The sequence below is a fragment of the Centruroides sculpturatus genome, unplaced genomic scaffold, assembly GCF_000671375.1.
Source record: "Centruroides sculpturatus isolate CEXI.00-Female unplaced genomic scaffold, Cexi_2.0 scaffold748, whole genome shotgun sequence".
NCBI lineage: Eukaryota > Metazoa > Arthropoda > Arachnida > Scorpiones > Buthidae > Centruroides > Centruroides sculpturatus.
The window spans coordinates 260,762-281,286 of record NW_019384939.1 but is presented as its reverse complement, the minus strand read 5'-3'; the positions used below and the strand labels follow the sequence as shown (position 1 = coordinate 281,286).

General features: G+C 29.1%; 2 protein-coding genes and 2 long non-coding RNA genes across 6 annotated transcripts in view; 2 read left to right on the top strand and 2 right to left on the bottom strand.

The window, feature by feature from the left end:
• LOC111632091 (espin-like) overlaps positions 1 to 19,641 on the top strand; it is a 74,479-nt gene extending 54,838 nt beyond the window's left edge. For 2 of the 3 annotated variants that reach the window (XM_023376453.1, XM_023376454.1), the window contains 9 exons: positions 3,365 to 3,548; positions 3,618 to 3,800; positions 5,143 to 5,307; positions 6,054 to 6,474; positions 8,818 to 9,702; positions 11,015 to 11,127; positions 11,200 to 11,367; positions 18,584 to 18,672; positions 18,756 to 19,641. In XM_023376453.1, coding sequence (XP_023232221.1) covers positions 3,365 to 3,548; positions 3,618 to 3,800; positions 5,143 to 5,307; positions 6,054 to 6,474; positions 8,818 to 9,702; positions 11,015 to 11,127; positions 11,200 to 11,367; positions 18,584 to 18,672; positions 18,756 to 18,960 — 2,413 coding nt within the window. In that variant the 3' untranslated portion in view covers positions 18,961 to 19,641. The remainder of the gene's footprint in view (positions 1 to 3,364; positions 3,549 to 3,617; positions 3,801 to 5,142; positions 5,308 to 6,053; positions 6,475 to 8,817; positions 9,703 to 11,014; positions 11,128 to 11,199; positions 11,368 to 18,583; positions 18,673 to 18,755) is intronic. The other variant, XM_023376455.1, reaches the window with a different exon arrangement.
• On the bottom strand, positions 6,349 to 7,933 carry LOC111632097. The gene is made up of 3 exons (XR_002757810.1): positions 7,093 to 7,933; positions 6,548 to 6,678; positions 6,349 to 6,470 (listed from the first exon to the last, which is right to left on the bottom strand). It is a non-coding gene; the product is annotated as an uncharacterized LOC111632097 (long non-coding RNA).
• On the top strand, positions 14,332 to 15,742 carry LOC111632092 (chloride intracellular channel exl-1-like). Its single transcript, XM_023376456.1, has one exon. The coding sequence runs from the start codon at positions 14,627 to 14,629 to the stop codon at positions 15,362 to 15,364; it is 738 nt and encodes a 245-aa protein (XP_023232224.1). The 5' UTR covers positions 14,332 to 14,626; the 3' UTR covers positions 15,365 to 15,742.
• The window catches only part of LOC111632096, a 28,027-nt gene continuing 24,147 nt past the window's right edge, over positions 16,646 to 20,525 (bottom strand). The window contains exon 3 of the long non-coding RNA XR_002757809.1: positions 16,646 to 16,915. This is a non-coding gene — a long non-coding RNA (uncharacterized LOC111632096). The remainder of the gene's footprint in view (positions 16,916 to 20,525) is intronic.

The following is a 20,525-nucleotide window of genomic DNA, read 5'->3' as shown; positions in this document are numbered from 1 at the left end:
AAAAGAAAAAAATTATAAATTTAAATAAAAAATAGTTTTTTAGAAAAAAAATCCTTAAATATTTTGATCTTAATCAACCTTATGCCTTCATAATGTATAGTATATATTAGAAAATATTTTAAACTTTAAATACTGTGTAATATTTTAAAATGTTATATTTTTATTTTCGTTACGTCCAAAATAATAAATATATAAAATTTTTCTTATTTTAAATATTTGATTTTACAGTTTGGGAACGATTTAGGGTCACGTGAATCGATGGCGTCAAAATGTAGGTCTAGTTTGGGTTAATCGGTTCATCAAACAAGTGTGTTCTACTTCTATCAATCCGATGACCCAAGTTGTCATCATCTAAGTTTAGTCGACAATAATTCTCACGAAACAGACTGAATCTTGATTTTAAATTTATATTTTATGAATAATATTGGTAGGAATAATCATTTTTAACATTTCGCGTTCTCGAGGATTCTCAGAAATCGGGAAAAATCAAGGATGCTTACTTATTTCAAGCCTGTTTTTTTTTTAATATACTAACGTTTAACAAGCCTCAAATATAAGACTTGGATCAAATTGTCCTGCTGATCCTTCGAGATAGTCTTCACTGTGTACTTTTATAAAACATTTCCAAAATAAAAATCACAATAAAGTTCTTTAGATAATCTAAAATGAAACTAAATACATTGTTAACGATAACGAACCAAATATTAAATAATCGAGATCTATATTTATCCAATTTTTAAACAATATATCAGTTTTTTTTTTTATCTGAGAAACAATTAAATACCCTTGTTCATGGACTATTTACGAAATCGTTTTATGATTATTATGTAGATCATGAGAAATAATATTTTTGGTATGCCATTATTATTCCTACAATTGCAAATAGACATTTAGGTATAGAGATAATAGACAGGTAGACACTATCAATGTTTAATTATCAGGTACTGTACACTTTACATATTAACAGTATGAAATTGCACATTCACATCATTATATTTTTCCGTGTCATTCATGATGTTCGTTTATTTTTTCGATAATAACGCAATGAAAAATTCTTAAAAAGGGGCAATACCTGTATACAATATTTCCAAAAGAATATTTTATATAATTATTCTTTTACATTGAATTATTTTGTAATGCTTTCTCTAATTCTTAATATTTTACAATTTTAGAATTATTTTAATGAAATACAGTAAATATAGAATTAAATTTAATACAGTCGACCCCCTATAACGCTGTTGATTATTCCGTTTTATATAAATTCCATGTTGTACGAGTCACTTAATTTTACAAATACGTGAGCCGTTCACAGCCCGGCACACGTATTTGTAAAATCTAAGTGACTCGTACAATATTGTATATCTGCTAGTGTTTAACACATACTAATGACTTTTATAATGGAAATAAATTACAATAAATCTTATATTCAACTGACGGTGCAACTTTTCTCTCATTTAAATTTTTATAGGCTATTTTGCTTATGACATTTTTTTCCTTACATTTTAAATATGTTCATTTCATCTTATATTCTGATGTTATTTATAGTAAATAAAAAGTGTTTTACTACTATACAGAATTTTCTTACGTTCTTACACGCAGATTAATTCATAAATAACGCTTGTAAAAACAAAAACAAAAAAAAAAAAATGCACGTTTCATTACAAAAACGTGTTCCTTCTCACAGCTGAAATGTTTATTTTTTAAATTATTTATATTTATTCGTCTGTTATCGGATGTAGACGTGGAACGGTCTGTCTCAAGCGTGTCTACACAGTGCGTTCTTTTAACTACTGAAGCAAACTCTCTGTGACGTCAGACAGCAATACTGATGCTTACAGATCGCTGCGTAAAGGAACACGGTCTATTCTCAATATAAATAAATTTAGAAACATGCTTTATTTTAAGAGTTTGAAAAACTTAGATGATTCATTTAATAAGCGAATTTTTATATAAACTGTCCTTAATGTAGAAAAGCTTTAAAACGTAATTTATAAAAAATATATATTTAAACAAACAGTAATTCCAATAAACGAAAGAGTAATCGGGGCAGAGTTCATACGAAACGCACCAACGAACCTGATACATTAATTTTTTTTTTTTGCTTTCCTTATACTGTATTATGAGAAGTTCCTTCCCTCCCTTCCTGCTTGTCATTCAGATCTTGATTTTTGAATGTATTTTAGTGGAAACTAGATCCTGATAATCGTCCCCCAGGGGAAAGATATTCCTTTTGATCTTCCGGCATTTACCCGGGTATACACTTCATTGATTAAGGTCTATCTTTTGACATTTTACGCGTTCTTTGAAGACTGAGTATACCTTTCGAAATACCCTTTAGGTATTTTTTACTTATACAATATAATTTGAAAATTACTCGAGAGTGACTTCCTTCGGGGAAGAAAACTAAGATGATCGCAGGTGCGTACAAGCAATTTACAGATAAATTTGAAAATCTAGATGCTAAAATTCGTAGAATCTCGGTAATGGCAAACTGTACGGGTTTATAATTATGATAAAATTATAGGCATGTAAACGATAGATGAATAGAATTAAATAAGTATTTTATTCGCATCGAAGTTTATGAAAAATATGAAGCTTATAATTTTATAAAGTTTGGTTTCCTTCAGGAGACAGATTTAATTTGTAGTTATAATCAATGAGGCTTGCTTTCTAATAGTTTTCAATTAATTAAATTTTCCACATTCTAAATTAATCTTCCTGAATTTTGTTTAAAATATTTAGAGTATTGACATTAATACATTTAACGCTTCCCTTCTTACAATTTTCATTCAAAATTTCCTGAAAATTTAATAAAAGAAACCTTTGAAGATATTTTTTTTCCCTTTGTAATGTATTGAACTCGTCTTCAAGCAATTCGATGTTTGATTTGAGTTTTTTAATTTTATCATTTTTTTTCTTATTCTCTATGCATTAAGGTAATAGTGATTTAAAAAATTAAGAAATTATATTCAACAATTTTATTCAAGATTAACATTATATTAGTCACATAATAATTATGAAATTCGAGATATATTATTAATCAATCATAGAAGAAGAGAAGATTGATACTTAGGCAACACCCATCTCTATTTAAGTATCATACATGATAACAGATACCAGAAATGGGGAGGAAAAGCTATTTAAAAGCAAATTTTATGATAACCAGTTTTTCATATAAACTATTAAATCGGTAATTTAAATCTTTAGATAACACCTTTGACTGGTAAGCTGGAATAAATATAACATTAGATATGACTGACGTGACATACTTCAAATATCACAGTAGTTAAAAGTTTTAATCTGTTATTAAATCGCTATATCATTTTTTCTATTATATATTCATCAAACTCGTTTTTACTTTCAGTGCCAATGCTCAAATGGAAAACAATGTGACACCCGTTTATCTAGCGGCTCAAGAGGGCCACTTGGATGTACTAAAATATCTCGTTTTAGTAGCAAGTGGCTCTTTATATCTGAGGGCCAAAGATGGAATGGCACCCATCCACGCTGCTTCGCAAATGGGGGCTACCAAATGCGTAAAGTGGATGGTGAGTTTCTAAACAGAAATTTTTGGTTTACAGATAAAGCAAAGAATATTACAATACGTTGTATTTCAGGTGGAAGAACAAGGCGTAGATCCAAATCTTCGAGACAACGATGGCGCAACACCCGTCCATTTTGCAGCAAGCAGAGGTCATCAGGAAACTCTAAGATGGCTGTTGAAGCATGGAGGACGAATTCTGCTAGATAAATATGGCAAAAGCCCTTTAAACGATGCCGCAGAAAATGAACATATGCAAGTAAGTAGTTTGGCTGTGAGGAAGAGATTTTTTTTTTTTTTTTTTAATTCTAGACTTCGTTGATTGCCACTAGCAATTACAAGAGTATTTACTAAAATAAAATAACGCCGTAGTTTTTATTTACGTATAAAGATAATTTCAAGGTGGTTAAGCATCGCTGGACGGAGAGAAAATATTTTTTGATAGAAAACTGGCAAAATAACTGATGTGTTTCTTGAAAGAAGTGGCATTTTTATTTATTCTTATCCTGTTACAATCAGATTGTTTTTCTCTTTTCTATTCCCATTGAATTTTATTCTGTCGAAATATGATTGCATTCAGTCTAACAGAATATTTCACGAGTAATTAATTTATATTTTAATTTTTAATAATTTCAAGTCTGTGTGATAAATGCAAAGTCATCAGAATTTTAAACATTGTGTTTTATGTAAAAAAATAGGTACAACGTACTATTACTAATTAGCCATCAATTGTAATCTTGGCATTATTAAAATCCTATATTTCATTAAATTAATTCTCCATTTTAATTATTATAAAATTAATTGATTTTTTTAAATAAAAAAATCATTCTTTTAAAATCTGATATACGTTAAGACACAGTTACGCATCTGATGGGCTATAAACACAACAATTATTAGTTGTTATGCTTTACTGCTTTGAAAGATGAATGACAACCTGTTCTTTTTTGTTTAAGCCTGTTTCATTATGGTTCATAACTGAAGCTCATATCAGTTTGTTTTTCTCATAAAGATTACGCCAGACTTATTTTGCATTTAATAATATAAAGAATTAAATTAGTGCTTTGAAGTTTTTCACTTAATTACAAATTTTACGAAAGAGTAACAGAAAAAAATCTTATGAAGAACAATAAGGAATGGAAACTAATATTTCACTAAATAAGGATTATAACAATAGTAATTTAAATATTTGAAAATCGGTTAAACAATGATACTCTTTTAATATTACATGTATGATATAACAGTTTTTTAGTGTCATTCAATCATAAATAAGCTACAATATCGTTATGTATATAAGATAGATAGAAACTAATCTTATTGGCATAGATTATCTTAAAGATCAATCGATCTTAAAGATTTCCTCATGTTACGCTTATTGATTATTAAAGAATATTTACTATCCATGAAGAATTTCGACGAGGCAAAAGACGTAAATTTTCACTTCATCAGGGGCATCTCTTCTTATGAATTGTCAATATTTTACGAACACATTCCAAATTTTATTGTGGATAAGATGCACAGTTGGAAACATATTTGTGATATTTGTTTTTCTGTTAAAAATACTTGTTTTTACTAATAAAAATATATTTTTATAAATAACTTAGTGTCTGGCTTTGCTGGTGGCTCACGCATCTGATCCTCGCCATCAAGATAATCCAAGTTTATCTAATTTAATACCACCAAATGGGCAAAATGGCTTCAGGAGTCATAGAAGATGCACCTGTAGGACATCGGCACCTAGTCGATCCTATTCAGGGCACAGGAGGATGGTAAGTATATATAAATTTCATTATAAAGCATTACTAATGGATCATTGATCTAATTATTCGCTAAGATCATTTAGAACTCTCTAGGTGAGCAATATCATGACTCATGCGTGAGTCATTATCTTATTAAATATAATCTAAGATTAAAAATAAATAAAAAACCGTTTTCGTAAAAACCTATATTATTTCAGTGGGTTTATATATCATGTCTTTTTCCAAATACTGCATTATAATATGGGAAATTTGAAGGAACAGGTGAGGTTCATTATTTAATGTGACAGTAATTAATCAATCTGATAATTAAAAACTATGCAGTATGAAACATATATTAAGATAAATATCTTTCGATAAATTTGAAATTTAATTTTTATACTATATCGGAATAAATTATTTTAATTTGGTAGTATCGTTAGATAATTGTATGCTTATACGTTCCTAGTTCCTTAAATTATTTTTTCGATTCAAATAAACTGATGGTTTATTTAATTACTATTATTAGTTTAGTATGTTAACAAACAATATATCCAGCTACTTTTGTGTTTGTACTGTACATGTAGGCTATACAAAGCAAAATTTGAACAGTAAGGTTGCAGATATTTAATTATCTTTAAGAATCCCGCACGTTGATCGATCACATTTTCTAGTTTTCCCGAATTGTCACGGTCTACAAGTTCTGACCAGCCGAGTTCAACCTTGAATGTTCACGTCCTATTTGTATCGTACGCTTGAACCAATCCCGATATTTCTAGGATTCGGACGGTTGTTCTTGCCAGTCGACAGCATCAGAAGAGAGCTACAGCTGTACAGAGGACTACCCCTCCGACAGTACAGTTTCGTCGGTTAGAGGGCCCTCCTGGAATTATTACGCCGGAAGAAGGGACAGGAGAGAGATAAGTCGACCTCATCATCACCACCACCATCATCCACCGGTCCAAGTTCGAAATACGCCACCGAATGCTCAGCAGCATCAGAGGAGTGCCAGCGGGAGTAGTTCAGGTAGCAGCAGAAAAACAGAACCCACTACCCATCCTGTTGAATCTACATCGGGGACACCTTCCGGGTCCCAACAGCCATTTTTTCTCCATGAACCTAATATGACCTCTGATGATCGAGTGAAAAAATTATTCGGAAGTGAAAAGCAAGAAGCATTCAAGTCAAATACCCATCTAGGTAAGTATTTTTTGGAATGAATTGTTACGAATCTTTTAAAACAAGAAATAAATTTAGAATGAAATTTTCAAACCTGTTAATCTTTTAAGTAAATAAAATCAATTTTGATAAGAAGCATAACAATATACTGCATAATATGAAACATATCCTTATGCTTCTTACCAAAATTAGGCCGGATGATTTGATAAAAATTTTGACAATAATCTGTGAAATTATATTTATATATTTAGTCTTAAACCATAAAATTATAATTCTAGACATTAGCTTATATATTAAGTCAATATAAGTAATTAAATTTCATTGCAAAATTTAGTATTAATGTTTTATTGAAGCAATAAAAATTGTTAATGCTAATTTTTATAAATTTAAATATATATTTTAAAATTTCAATGCTTCATCTAATGGCTCTATGAATAAACTATCCTTTACTAATCATTTTCTCAATGATTCTTTATTTTAAAGTTAACTATTAAAATTTTTGTCCTTTATAAGTTCTCTACACGAAAAATTTCATTTAACCTATTTCAATCCCTTCTATTCCCATTTAAATAAAAATCGAATGTTTATTATGTTTGCACAGCTTATTATCAGATTAGAAGTAAAAAACAAATATTTTACCCTTTACATAGCTGACAAAATATATATAAAGTTAAATTAGCCTACTATTCTAATCGCTTTTCATAAATATATTTTACTTGTAGAATGGTTCATTTGATTCCAAAGAGTCAAATTTAGGTCATGTCTGGTTGTTGTAAAGATAGTAATTATTGCAAGATTTTGATTTATTGTGTAATAATTGATTTTAAGGAATACCTGATAAAGCTTGAGCGTTTCTCATTTTGATAAGCACAAATTATAGATTTATATTACTATTTTCATTCTTAAGAACGTGAATTTAATTGATTTATGATAGTGTGTTTTGTTCATTTCTATTAGTTTTATATAACATTTAGATTTTTTCATTGCGTTTACATACAAATGAAAAATATGGAATAACTTTGAGATTGCAGAGAAATTTGATATTTTATGTTGTTAGTAGTCTCTATAAAATAAAACTTTGATCATTATCCATTTCGTTTTTTAGCGCTTTTCTATTTAAATCTGAATTCATATAAAATAAAAAAACAATGGCTCTGAACTTTTCCGTAATGTAGAAAATTGTAGGAAAAGGAATCGTTTAATTTTTACTAAACAAAAATTTCACGCTAAACATTTAACTTTGATCAAATTTGTAATTTTCTTCTTCTTCGAATATAAGTGTGATCAAATTGTCTGTCTGTAACGCATCTGTCCTTTTAACATACAAAAACCCCAAAATAATCGCTCCGACTTACTAAACCAAATATTTACGAAACTTTTTATAGAACTAACACAATTTAAAATGTAGGAAAACATCTTTATCCTCCAATACTTCCTTTCTAGAATTTTTTTGAAAATTGTTTTATCGGTTGTGTGACTTTTTTAGTTTGTGTTTTATGTGGTTTCTGAGGGAACTAGTTTTTTGTATGGGAATTACTCCTCCTGAAAAAAAGAGAAACGAAAGGAACATGAAATAAGCAATGCTATCTTCAGAGGAGGAAAATAAAATAAATAATCTTTTTAGTCATTAACCTTGACAAAGAGAATAATCTTAATGCTATTTTTCTAGTTTTGAAATTTTGTCCGTGACAATTAACAGGAAACATGGTCTGATTTCGTGTTTTTGCTATTTTGCGATTTTCCTATAACCATTCAAAATCAATTTTAGCCATTTCCTTCATAATAGAGATTATTTTTATCAAGTTACTGTTTTTTTAATTATAAGTTTCTTACTACGTAAATTTTTCGGTTTTTCCTATTAAAATTAAAAATGAGTAATCATAGCCTGACTGATTTAATCATAATATCGAAGAGGTTTGATTTAAAGCAGAACGTTATCTTCTTATTAATTTTTTTTCAATATTAAAATTCAATTTTTTGAAGTAATTTTAGGTAGACTTTGGTATTAATATATAAAATGGGTTTTCTTTTTCTGTAGAATGACGAATAAGAGTATCATTTATCCATTCTTTCTAAACAGAATAAAATTCTAGTATAGCAATTAAGGTTTTGCTTCTTTTATTGACAATTACACCTTGTAGGTTAGATTTAGTTTGTTGATATCCCGGGGATTAGAAGGGATTGAAAATTCCATCCGATCCACTTTTCTTGTTGGTTAACTGTTGGAGGTGTACCTGTTTTTCTGCTAGGCTCCGGAACAGAAAGCTTCAATTAACCAGCTCCTTGCAACTCATGCTTAATCGGCCAAGCCGAACAACGGCAAACACAACTCAACTTAATTCCTTTCCGAACTTGTCTCCGCAGTTACCGCGGAAGTCCACCATAACTCCGACGATTGCATGAGCGTTTCTGACGTCAGCGATCCGGTACCCGATTACGACGACCACGTAAGAACGCCTACCAATAACGAAGCACAGACATCGTCCGAAGCTTGCAGCCTCAGCACCGACGAGGGGATCTCCCAGGAGAACGAAGAAGGCTATCCACAAGCCTTACAAGAGTTGATTGACGTGTTAGTTGGTCAAGCTACGGATACGGAAGAAGACAGCTGCACCATTAAGACCCTCTCCTCACAAAGGGCATCCGAAGTGGAGGATGCCCGATCCGACGACGGATCTAAGACTTTGGAACAAGAGGAGATCGATGAAACTGTGGTTAAGGTTCCGCTTACAGAAACCGTTTCTTGTCCAGCCGAAGTCGAAATCAGGCCCAAAAAGCAACCCGCACCTCCTCCACCTCCTATTCCGACCATAATCACCACTAAAAAACGCGAAAGTGACTCCAACGAAGCAGAAGTATCGCACGAAGAACCGGTAGAATTTAAGAAGAAACTGCTTGTGAGGGGTCAACCTAAAAGTTTACCTTTCATACCACCGCAGTTTCACTCACCGCCTGATTCTGATGTGAACATAAAGCCTTCCGAATACTTGCGGAAGGTGACCAAAAAATCCGGCGACGAACCGGAAGTGAACGGCGATACCAAAACGGCGAATGGCGGCGACCCGGATGGTGACACAATCAGCATTTCCGGTGAGAGTGTGACCAGAGTCGATCAAGTCACGGATCAGGCGGATAAGAAGATGAATGGCCACATAAGTCCCAGTGCTAATTCGCCTAATAAGTTTTTCAGTGTTACAGTGGAACAGTTACAAACGATACAGCTGAAGAAAACTGATAAACCTACAGAAAGTAAGTACCTATACCAGTATTACAATAAAAACGTTTGGTTTAATTTAATACTATTCTTATAAGATCAAAAATAACGTCGATGTATATTAGGAAGTCTATCACTTGTAGGTGAGAACAGATTGAAATTATATATTAAAACGGTAGAACTCTTCCTGTTTACGTGCTGCTGAGACTATCCTGTTGCAGTATAATAGAAAGACGATATCTGATTAGGTTGGAATTCAAAATTAAAAAGGTCGATAGAGTTCGTTGTGCATGGTCGGTGCATGGTCGGTGCATTATCCAGTTCAATGGCATCTGAACTAGATGTTATAATTAGCATAACTATAAATTTATAAATCGATTAGAACAAGATATAAATCGATTTTGTCGAAATTATGCTTTCTGAGTTGGAACAATTTTAATATCTAATTGATCGGTGTGAACATTGAATCTACGATGATCTACCATTCAGTAGGAATCCTAGCGTTGTTCAAATTGACAATGTTAAGATTTGTAATGAAGCCTATGTTATAATATATTAGTTTAGAATCGAAATTAAATTCTAGGATATTCAGTAATCTTTTTAAAAATATATGATAGAACCTTAACAAATTTTTCATTAAAATCACACACAAATAATTTTTATTTCTCGTGTAATAATTTTGGAAGCATAAACGGATATCAAAATATAATTAAGATATATATTGAATAGATTATAGAAAAACAATAGTACAATAGAAACAGAACATTTTAAGATTTTAAATTAATAATTAAAAATAATTACAGTTTAATTTCTTTAAATAGAAATTAAATTGTATTCATTTACGAATATTTTAAGACTTATAAATTCAAAATAATTCATGTCTTAAAAATACAAAAATGATGTAAGAAATTTACTTGGTTATTGTTTTAGAAATATAAAAATGTGAAATTATTTGAAAGTGACGCTGTATTATGTCCTTCGAAACAGACATAGCTTATTGTTCTGTTAATTTAACCACAATCAGAAATGCTAAAATCCTTAAAAATTTTAAAGAAAGTAAAGAATTACCTGCGTAAACCATCCGTGTCTTCTTCGAAATGCTGTTTCGTAATAACGATGCTACTACAACAACCAAATACAACGGGGTTGCGCACGATACAGAGGGTTGTGCTATTTTCTAAACTAATGCTTCCTCGAGCACCACTGGCCTGCAGCTAATTTGCGAATAATTATAAAGTTTTTATTCTGTTTTGTGTCATATTAAAAATAAAATTAGAATGTAAATTTCTTTACACTTAGTCCAAATTTATTAAAATTTTATACTAATATGAAATTTGTTTCTTGTAGCTCGAGCTGTACTACTTCAAAAGAATGACTTGATTACAGAATTAAAGCAATCTAAAGATATACAAGGCATTAAAAAGATGAAGGAAGAAAGAAGTAAAACTGAAGAAGAAATGGTAAGCAGTATCATATAACACATCATTTATATAGACAAAAAATAAATGTTTTAACAAAGATTAAATTTGTAGGAGAAGAAGAAAGCAATAGAACTGTCACAGCAGTTCTCAGTAGAAAATTTTGTGGATAAAGTTCCAGAAAAAGATGCTAATGGATGTGTTATTCCTGCCTGGAAACGCCAAGTAATGGCGAGGAAAGCTGCAGATAAAGCGAAGAAAGAAGCAGAAGAACAAAGACAAGTAAAAATGTTTACCTGTATATCTAAAAAGTAACATCTACTGAGTTTAGGAAATCTATCGAATTTCTCAACGAAGATTTCAAGTACATAATCACCTGCATTAAGATGTAGTTAGTTAGAAAACCTTAATTTTTAAACAGGAAAATCATCTTTTTCATTATATATATATAAACGATAACGATTAAACTGTAAAACTACTTTATGAAGTATGACGAAGTGGGAAAAGTATGTATTGTAACCACTCAAACTAAAACAAAACAGCTAAAACCTAATTAATGTTTCAAAACTAATAACCATAACAATAGTGTATAATAATAATAGTACCAAAGGACTGCACTAATAAGCTTACGTAACTAAGATCACAATTAGCAGTTAAGCAACATTTTCGAGCAGTATTAGAAAATAAAAAAGTTATATATATCTTTCGAATTATTAGTGAAAATACCAATTTATATTCTATAATCCTGAATATTTCATGATNAAAAATAAAAAAAACTTATTTAAAAAATTATTTTTAATTTTCAAATTTAAATTTATAAAATAGACTTACTGTAGTGTCATTCTTGCTTCTTTATTTCACATGAAAAGCAGTGCAAAATCTGTTTTGCTGGAAAAAAATAAGTTAATCAAACAGAATTCATTAATAAAGTCTTACTGAAAGAATATTTCTTTTTCAATAACATTTAAATACTTTGTTTTTGAATTCTCAAATACAAAATAACTTCTTAAATTATTTAACATTTTATTTAAGTAATTATCTAATACTACACTAAAATTTCAAAAACAAACAATAATAAAATATCACGTACCTTAGAACCTTTAACCGATGCGAAATAAAAAAGTACATGATATTTTGTTAAATCCGATGTGCAGATGATAATAATTATAGAACCTTTAACCGATGCGAAATTAAAAAGGTACGTGATATTTTGTTAAATCTGATGTGCAGATGATAATTATTATTTCTAGAAAGTGATGCCGACTAATAAGTATCGAAAAGTGGTTATCAACCTTACCAAAGCTAGAGAGAAACTAGCCTTTTTGAAGACATGCAAGGAATTACGTGTGTTTCCAATGTCCATTTATCGCATAAAACTACCCAAAGGAAACGAATCCTTACTTCCTAAAACCAGATGGATGTGCATGAACAGAGCAATCAGATCCACTAGAAAGTTATTGTATTCTAGCTTGGCAAGCCTGGTTAATATTGAGAACTACATATTCAACCAAAACCCACACTCGCTCAAGGTAGAGAATGCAAAAATAGCTAACATCCAGGAAAGACTCAGCGATAAACTTAAAAAACAATATCATAGGAAACTTCAATGGATCCTACGTTTTCAACTTCCAGCCAATTATGCCCAACATGCATGTCCTTTTGTTGTATGGGATGGTATACAAGTACCTAGTTATGCACAAAGGATACTTAAATTTGGACCAGCTTATGCGCCCACTCCCCCATATAAGGGTACTCTACGAACATGCATACCTGACCTGGAAAGATTGGTGCTAGGCATNTAATGATGTGATGGTACTGTATTATATTTATTCGTTTGAAAATGTTTGAATAATTATTATTAAATTATAAATCGCTACTACTGTCCAAGATCTGAACTTTTAAAAACCTGTAGTGTACTTTAAAAAAGGCGTTATAATATATGTATGTTATTCAAATTTATTTTACAAAGGACTGAAACTTTTAATTTAAAAATTTTTCTATTTCCTAAAATACAAATTTTTAATTTTTTGGAAAACGGGAAATTTTTTCATTATTATTTTTAGTACAATGAAAAAACAGTATGATAAAACTTTTCATACTTTATGTAAGCTTTATGGTTTCAGCCAAAAAATTTTACAAGTGAATGAATGAGAAAATTTTAATAACGATTTTAATAAGCTGTTTTAGACAGAAAAAATTGTATATTTTAATACTTATATTCAAAATTTTTCATTAATTTTCTTATACGTCTAGTTTAAATCATTAAAAATAATTATAATACATAAATGCGAGAATTTAATTTTTATCTATAAAATAGCGTAGTGGTTCTTAACCATTGTTCCACGAAAGAAAAGATTTTAGTTTTTATTCCCTTGCTATATTCGCACACAATTCCATGTTTTTATTTCATTCAATATATTAAAGTTTATTAGTTTATTGCTTCATTGTTTCCTGAGAATAGTAAACTAAACATGGAATTGCTTACAAGTTTTTCAATGTATTGATGCTAATGCTCCGTGTAATAAGTGTTCCGCGGCCTCAGAAAGGTTGATACCCACTAAAATAGCGAATAAAAATTTACATACAGCGCAAATAACTTTTTCAAATTCTTGAGTAAAAGCTAACGTATTTTGAAAAATTTCTGACCATCTTTTCAAATGAGGCAGCGAATTCTTCGATCAAAATGTTAGTTTTTTTGTGATTTACTCAAAATGACATTTAAAAAGATTTACTTGAGGATACGTTTTCTTTTAAAATGGTAAAATATTGTAGAAATAAGAGTTAAGCAAGATGATATGCAAATAAAAATTAATTGTGCTAATTAAATGCTTCGATAATGAATTATTCATAAGATAGCTAGCTGATGGATAGATATGAAAAAAGGAAGAATATATAGAATTAATATATGTTTATTTCCGTATGATGGGATTCATAACTTCTGTTTTAAAAAAATTATAATTTGATCGAAAGTGCAATTTTATTAGAAAATTAGGAAATTTTAAAATTTTGAATATTTAATATTCAAGAATTTATATATTAATAAATGTATTAAAATGAAATGGAATAAGTTATAGACATATTAATAAACTTTTACTAATCATAAGAATTTTTTCTTTAACATTTTTAAAAGTTTGTTTCCATCCCGAAATATATTTTATCATTACTACTAATATTAGTAAATAAATATAGTTTAATATATTGTAAATATCTTGATAAAAAAATGTATATATTTTTTCCTATTTAGATGTTAAACAACACTAAAGTACTTAAGCATGAAATTTATTGATGGAAATAAAATCAGAATGAAAATATAAAGAATATTGTCAGCTACTGAGGGGTGTGACTTGTGCGAATTTGGTCGCATGAAGTCACCCTGACACTTTACTAAAAATAACGCGCTGTGTTATATTGGCATTATGCCTACGATGCTGTTAACAACCCAAGAAGACGATCTTCACTTCCAGGTTTATAATTAGTAAGGCGGAATACGCCAGTCTCCTCCAAGATGGTTGAAAGAAGCAGATCATTCTAACTGCACGCCATGAGTTCTCTACCAGAAGTGACCCTCTTCGTCAAGGCCGGCGCCGATGGGAAAAGGTATGGTGCCTGCCCCTTTTGCCAGAGAATATTCATGATCTTGTTGATCAAAGCTAAAAACCAACAACTAAGATTTAAGGTGGCTACAGTGAACGTAGCCAAACCTCCCGAAGATTTCAAAAAGGTATCTCTCAGAAGAGTTCCTGCTATTGCACACAACGATAATGCAACCGATAACGTCGACGATATAGTACAATATCTAGACGAAGTATTTCCTACAGACACGTTAAACTACGATAATTCCGAAGCGGAAAAGGCATGCAAAGATATTTTCCAGAAATTTTGCTTTTTTATAAAGGAGGTATCTAAGGATAGCAGTTTATTAGTAGCAGAATTAAACAAGCTTAATAATTACTTGTTATCGGCTCAGACAAAATTTCTATGCGCCGACCACGTGACTCATCTGGATTGTGAAGTTCTGCCTAAATTGCATCACGCTAGAGTGGCTAGCAAAACGCTGAAAGGGTTCGATTTCCCGCCTAATATGGACGGTTTATGGAGGTACTTGAAAAATGCATATAGCGAAGAATCCTTCGTTAAATCTTGCCCTTCAAATCAAGAAATAACTATTCATTGGGCCGATAAACCGGAAACGCCTAGCTTATCTCTAGAGCAGCACGCTTATTTAACTAAAAGCGAACCACAGTACACGTTAACTATTCCATCAGAAAATGCAAAGTAAGTTGAGTAGAATTTTGAATTAAGGGCAAAAATATGATTGCAGTGTGTGCCAAGAATTTTGTTGATAAATTTTGTGATTTAAAAAGTATGTATTAATGCTGTTTAATATATATGATTATTTTCAATAAGTTTACTGTTCGTTCATTTTTAAACTGTGTTCAATTAAATACATATCCACAATTTATTTTCATTTTTCTTCTGAGTGCAGGAAATGAGCTATTTAGTGCCAATGCCACATTTATTATGACAAGCGTTTTTAATTTTATCTATACGCATTAAGGGTTAAAATTAGAATACGATTAAAATATTTATAGATACAACTACTTTATGACTAAATAATGGCTTCATTTATCATGACATTTAAAAATTTTATCTTAGAAACGCGGTATCAAAAATATAAATTATTTTTTAACGAGGATGTGTGTATATTTGATTGTTTACTTAATTTGAAAAATGTGTTATCACAAATGTTTAAGAAAAATAATTCGTCAGCAAACTTTGCTTCAAAATATTAAATATAAGTTAAATATTTATCTAATATTTGCAAAACAAATTTAATTAACATTTTGCATTTCTTAAAATAATTTTAAGAAATCAATGTTTTTTCAGACTGTTAATTATTTAAGGGTTACAATCTAATAAGAATATAAATTGGAATGATGTATTTTGTGTGATGATATTGTTACATGTCAAACTGGATTTAGATCATCTTTATACACAATATGCATTCATTATAAAAACCCGAGAATTTTTCTCTGAAAATAAATGAAAATTTTTATATATACTTCTACACATTCAATAATTTATTAAAATTCAGTCATCAATGCAAAAATTTAAGCTTTTCAACTATTCTGTATATATACATATATGATATGTTTGTTTTAAATTTATAAATATGTTATTTTTAACATAATCATAAAGTCAACACAAGGGAGAAAAATTGAAATTTTTAAAAAGTAGCAGATATATAAGAATACAATAGTCTAGACCAGTGTTCCACAACCTTTTTCTACTTGCGGCACACCCATGACTTCACCACGGCACACCAAAATGTTATTTCCCTCAAAAACGTATGATATGATACTATTAATAAAATTACGTAATGCTACTAACCTATTATTATTGTTATTAAACAGACATCAACACCTGTGAGCAAATTTTTTTTACATATAATTTCTTAGAATACATAAAAATGCATGGCTTGTAATAAAGAATAAACAAACATCATCTTATTTCATCAGTACTGCGGCAGAGAATNTGATTTATTAGCTGTTGACTGCTATTTCTCTTCTCTCAAGATAACATTCTTGAATTACTCTTTAATGATCTCTGAATAAAAAGCTTAACACTTTCTTGGCAATAGAAAAAAACCTTATTATCTATAGATTTATAATGACATGTTACTTTCTATAAATCCAATATAAAATGTTGCTCTCTGTTTAATTTATAAATATGATTTTTAATATAGTAGTGCTCTTGTTTAACAATGAAGCATTTTATTATTAAAAATGAATATATTGCATGGTTTTTTCTCAAAAAATTTTCCAATGATCTGAAAGTAGCAAGCAAGTAATAGTTCTTAATATATTACAGATTGATTAAATTATAGCATTATTAAAATATGATTTATATTTCCACAAAAAAAAAAAAAAAAAAATACATAAAAGATCATTACATACCATCAGTGTCACTTCACTTGACAGTGACATTTCTGAATGTTTTCCTTTTTTTTTTTATTAGTGAAAAATATAAGGTTTTTTTGCAAATGTTTGTGCAATGTCTATGAGGGTCCACAAAAAAAATTTAAGAGGAAAAGGGGTCCATGGATAAAAAAAAAGGTTGAGAACCATTGGTCTAGACATTTAATAGCATTGAAAGACTATTAATGCAAAAAGATGAGATGCAATTGGCATCCCATCTTTGAACATATCTAAGCTATAACAGAAATTTACTCCTTCAGCATGTTCTGAAAAAATATTTTTTTTTACTTAAATGTTTTTCTTTTTACTTTTTTCTTCTAAACTAGCACTTCCTCTTAACTAGAGGAGCCTATATCAAAATGCATATAAGCTTATTACATTAATATTGATAAAAATTTGAATTATTCCTTTTTAACCAAGTTATTTATGGTCTTGTCATATACACCACTTTAAAAACTAAAGATATAAAAAATAAACTGAATGTTAATATACTGTATATAAATAATTTACTGGATTTCAGGTCAAAGGATTTTTGAACAAGTACTTCATATATTAAATTCTGCATGAAGTAAACATAATAATACATGTTTGCATTGACGAAAATGTATTGCATAATCTAAATTATCACTCAAACTAAATAATGCTCAAATAAAATTNTAGTGAAAATACCAATTTATATTCTATAATCCTGAATATTTCATGATCATTAACCAGTAATTTTTAAAATAATTTTTCAGATTAATCAAAATATTATTTTGTTTTCAGTTAAAACCTATGGCGATCTTAATGTTATTACAAACAATTTAGTAATTCTGTATCTAAAAAATAAATGTCACTTCTATTTTCGAAAAATTATACCATTTATCTACAGAAAATTACATTTAAACCTAATGAAACTGATAGTGTACTGTTGGAGAAAGTTAAATTTTTTTTATGTAGTTAGCGAGAATATATAATTATCTCAACATTAGAATTTTGTTACGTAACATGTAAAGTGAAAAATATTTACGTTTAATTTGAAATTACGTCATTTTCAGCGCGCACAAAATTACCGGATTCTTAAATACTGTACTGCTATTAATTTCAATATAAAAAGGCATTCAAAAACCAAAACCTTTATATCTAAATATGAAAGTTGGTGTTATTAAAAAAAGTCAATTTTAAAATTAATATTTCCGCAAATAAGAGCATACTCTTATGTGAAAATCTCTCGTTTTCGCATTTTTAAAATGCCCTGCTTGCACATAAGAGCAGTGGCTCTTATATGCTAAGCATAATATGTTTCAAAAACGTAAAACAAGCATGTCAATGTAAATTAAATGTCACTGAATCTGAAATTGACTGTATCATTACATCAGTGATGACGAAAATTTAAAAAATTTTCCATCTGTAAGAGCAAGCTCTTATTCTGAGTATAAGATCATTTCTTGCATATGAAATGTTCTTATAAGCGCGGAAATACGCTATTTATTATATAATCTATAAATAAAAACTAAATTCGGATTATTTTAAAATTAAAGAGAGAAGCAGAAGAAAGGAGGTTGAATTCCATACCGCCTTGGAAGAGACAACTTTTACAACGTAAAGAATCGAAAGATGTTTCTGTTATGTAAGTGCTGTACATACTTATAATCAGTATAATTTAAAGATCTAAATGCTTCAAAATTAATATATTTCTTCCCTCCCCTGTAGAACAAATTCCGTTCAAAAGCCAGTTGTAGGAAATTTGGCTAAAGCACCTTCGATGGATAACTTAGACGAGAAGAAAGAGGAAGATGTGCAACACACAGAAACAAACGGAACGGTTAACGGACAAGCAGACGAAGAATCGGAAGAAGATCGACCACCAAATCCTTGGTTGCATCAACTACGTAAAACTAACATAGTCTTTCGGTGATTACCTATCGTTATATTATTAAAGGAAGGGAAAAGAAAAGAGAAATAAATTTCATATGTAAAGAAAACAGTTCCTGAAAGATCTGATATTGAAACAGCCTTTCATATTGTAAAGATTTATATGATATAAATATATATATATATTTTTTTAGTCAGTAAATACGATCTTTTATGCCAAAGGAAGGTCAGAGAATCATAATTTTTCAGGAAAAAATTTTTAAGTAAATAAATTTTTTATATATAGGCCTATATAAATATATTAAATATACGAAAAAGAAACCTAAGACTTCGTTATATAAAATAGTAAAAATCATGTGAAAGTTTCGTGTAAAATTTTCGTTTTGGTGAAGGAAACTTTCCTATTTTAAGGGATGTTCGTTGTTATTATTGTTGTATCGTTTATACGAGAGACTATACAATGACGAGTGAAAGCTTTACAGAGACCATGGTGAAGGGCCATGGGTAATTATGGCTTAACATGGAGAAAAATAATGTAATATAATTATTATTTGTATTACGATTCAAATAAAATTTTAATGATGCTAATTTTGTATTGTGTTTAATATAAGTTGTACTCAGTTTATCACTTTTAAAATTAAAATTATAATTTAATATTTAAGAAATATTGCACGTGCTGCCATCTGTCATTCAAATTTATAAACTGTTTTTTGTACCTAGAGAGAGAATCTGCGGTAATTATTTTAATAATTATTGACAAAATTATATTAAATAAAATAGCTCAAATTTAAAACAAAATTAAAAAATAAAGTACTATATTATAATTTGCAAGAATAATTTTATTATAAACTTAGACATCGGAAATAATTCAAATGCATTATTCATTTATGTTTGAAATTTGACATTTATAAAGTTTTCTCTTCACATACATCTTAATCAAATTTAGATTTTGTATATATTCTAATTAGAAGAAGTTACCGAAATCACTGTTAGATTGTTATTTAAAGTTTTAGAAAAGATTAATTAGTAAATTTTAAAAAAATTTAAAAACTGAATAAATAATTTTTAACTACGTTTAATACCTTATCGAAGTTGTAAAAGCGGTTAATGTACACTAAATAAACATCGGCAGCTGTTTGCAGTCGGATGTCTGTCTATATATCAGTAAAAGTCCCATTTGTTCAACAGAAAAGTTAGAAGACGACTTCAAATTTGTATGTATTCCATAATTACATAACTTATATTATGTAGAAAATAATATAATTAAAAAAATGTCTAATTTTATATATTCCAAGGCGTAGAACTACATGATGATTTACATTTATATGAGCATACAGACCTTCAATTTTATTGACAATATAATATTTTATTTCATCACAGAGAGGATCGATATATTATACTAATATCAAATGTCAAATTTGACTAGACATGTAAACACTTGACAAAATCTACACATATTCTAATATAAATTCGTATAATTCTAAATCGTTTAGGTAATTTTACGTTACGTTGCACTACAATAAAATTATTTTAAATCTCGTTATATTATCATAAAACAGATTTATTCTAAATAATTATCCATATAGTTTTACAATAAAATTATTTTAA

Excerpts from the sequence above, each read along its gene's own strand:
- LOC111632092 (XM_023376456.1), top strand. The coding sequence starts at position 14,627 with ATGAGTTCTCTACCAGAAGTGACCCTCTTCGTCAAGGCCGGCGCCGAT.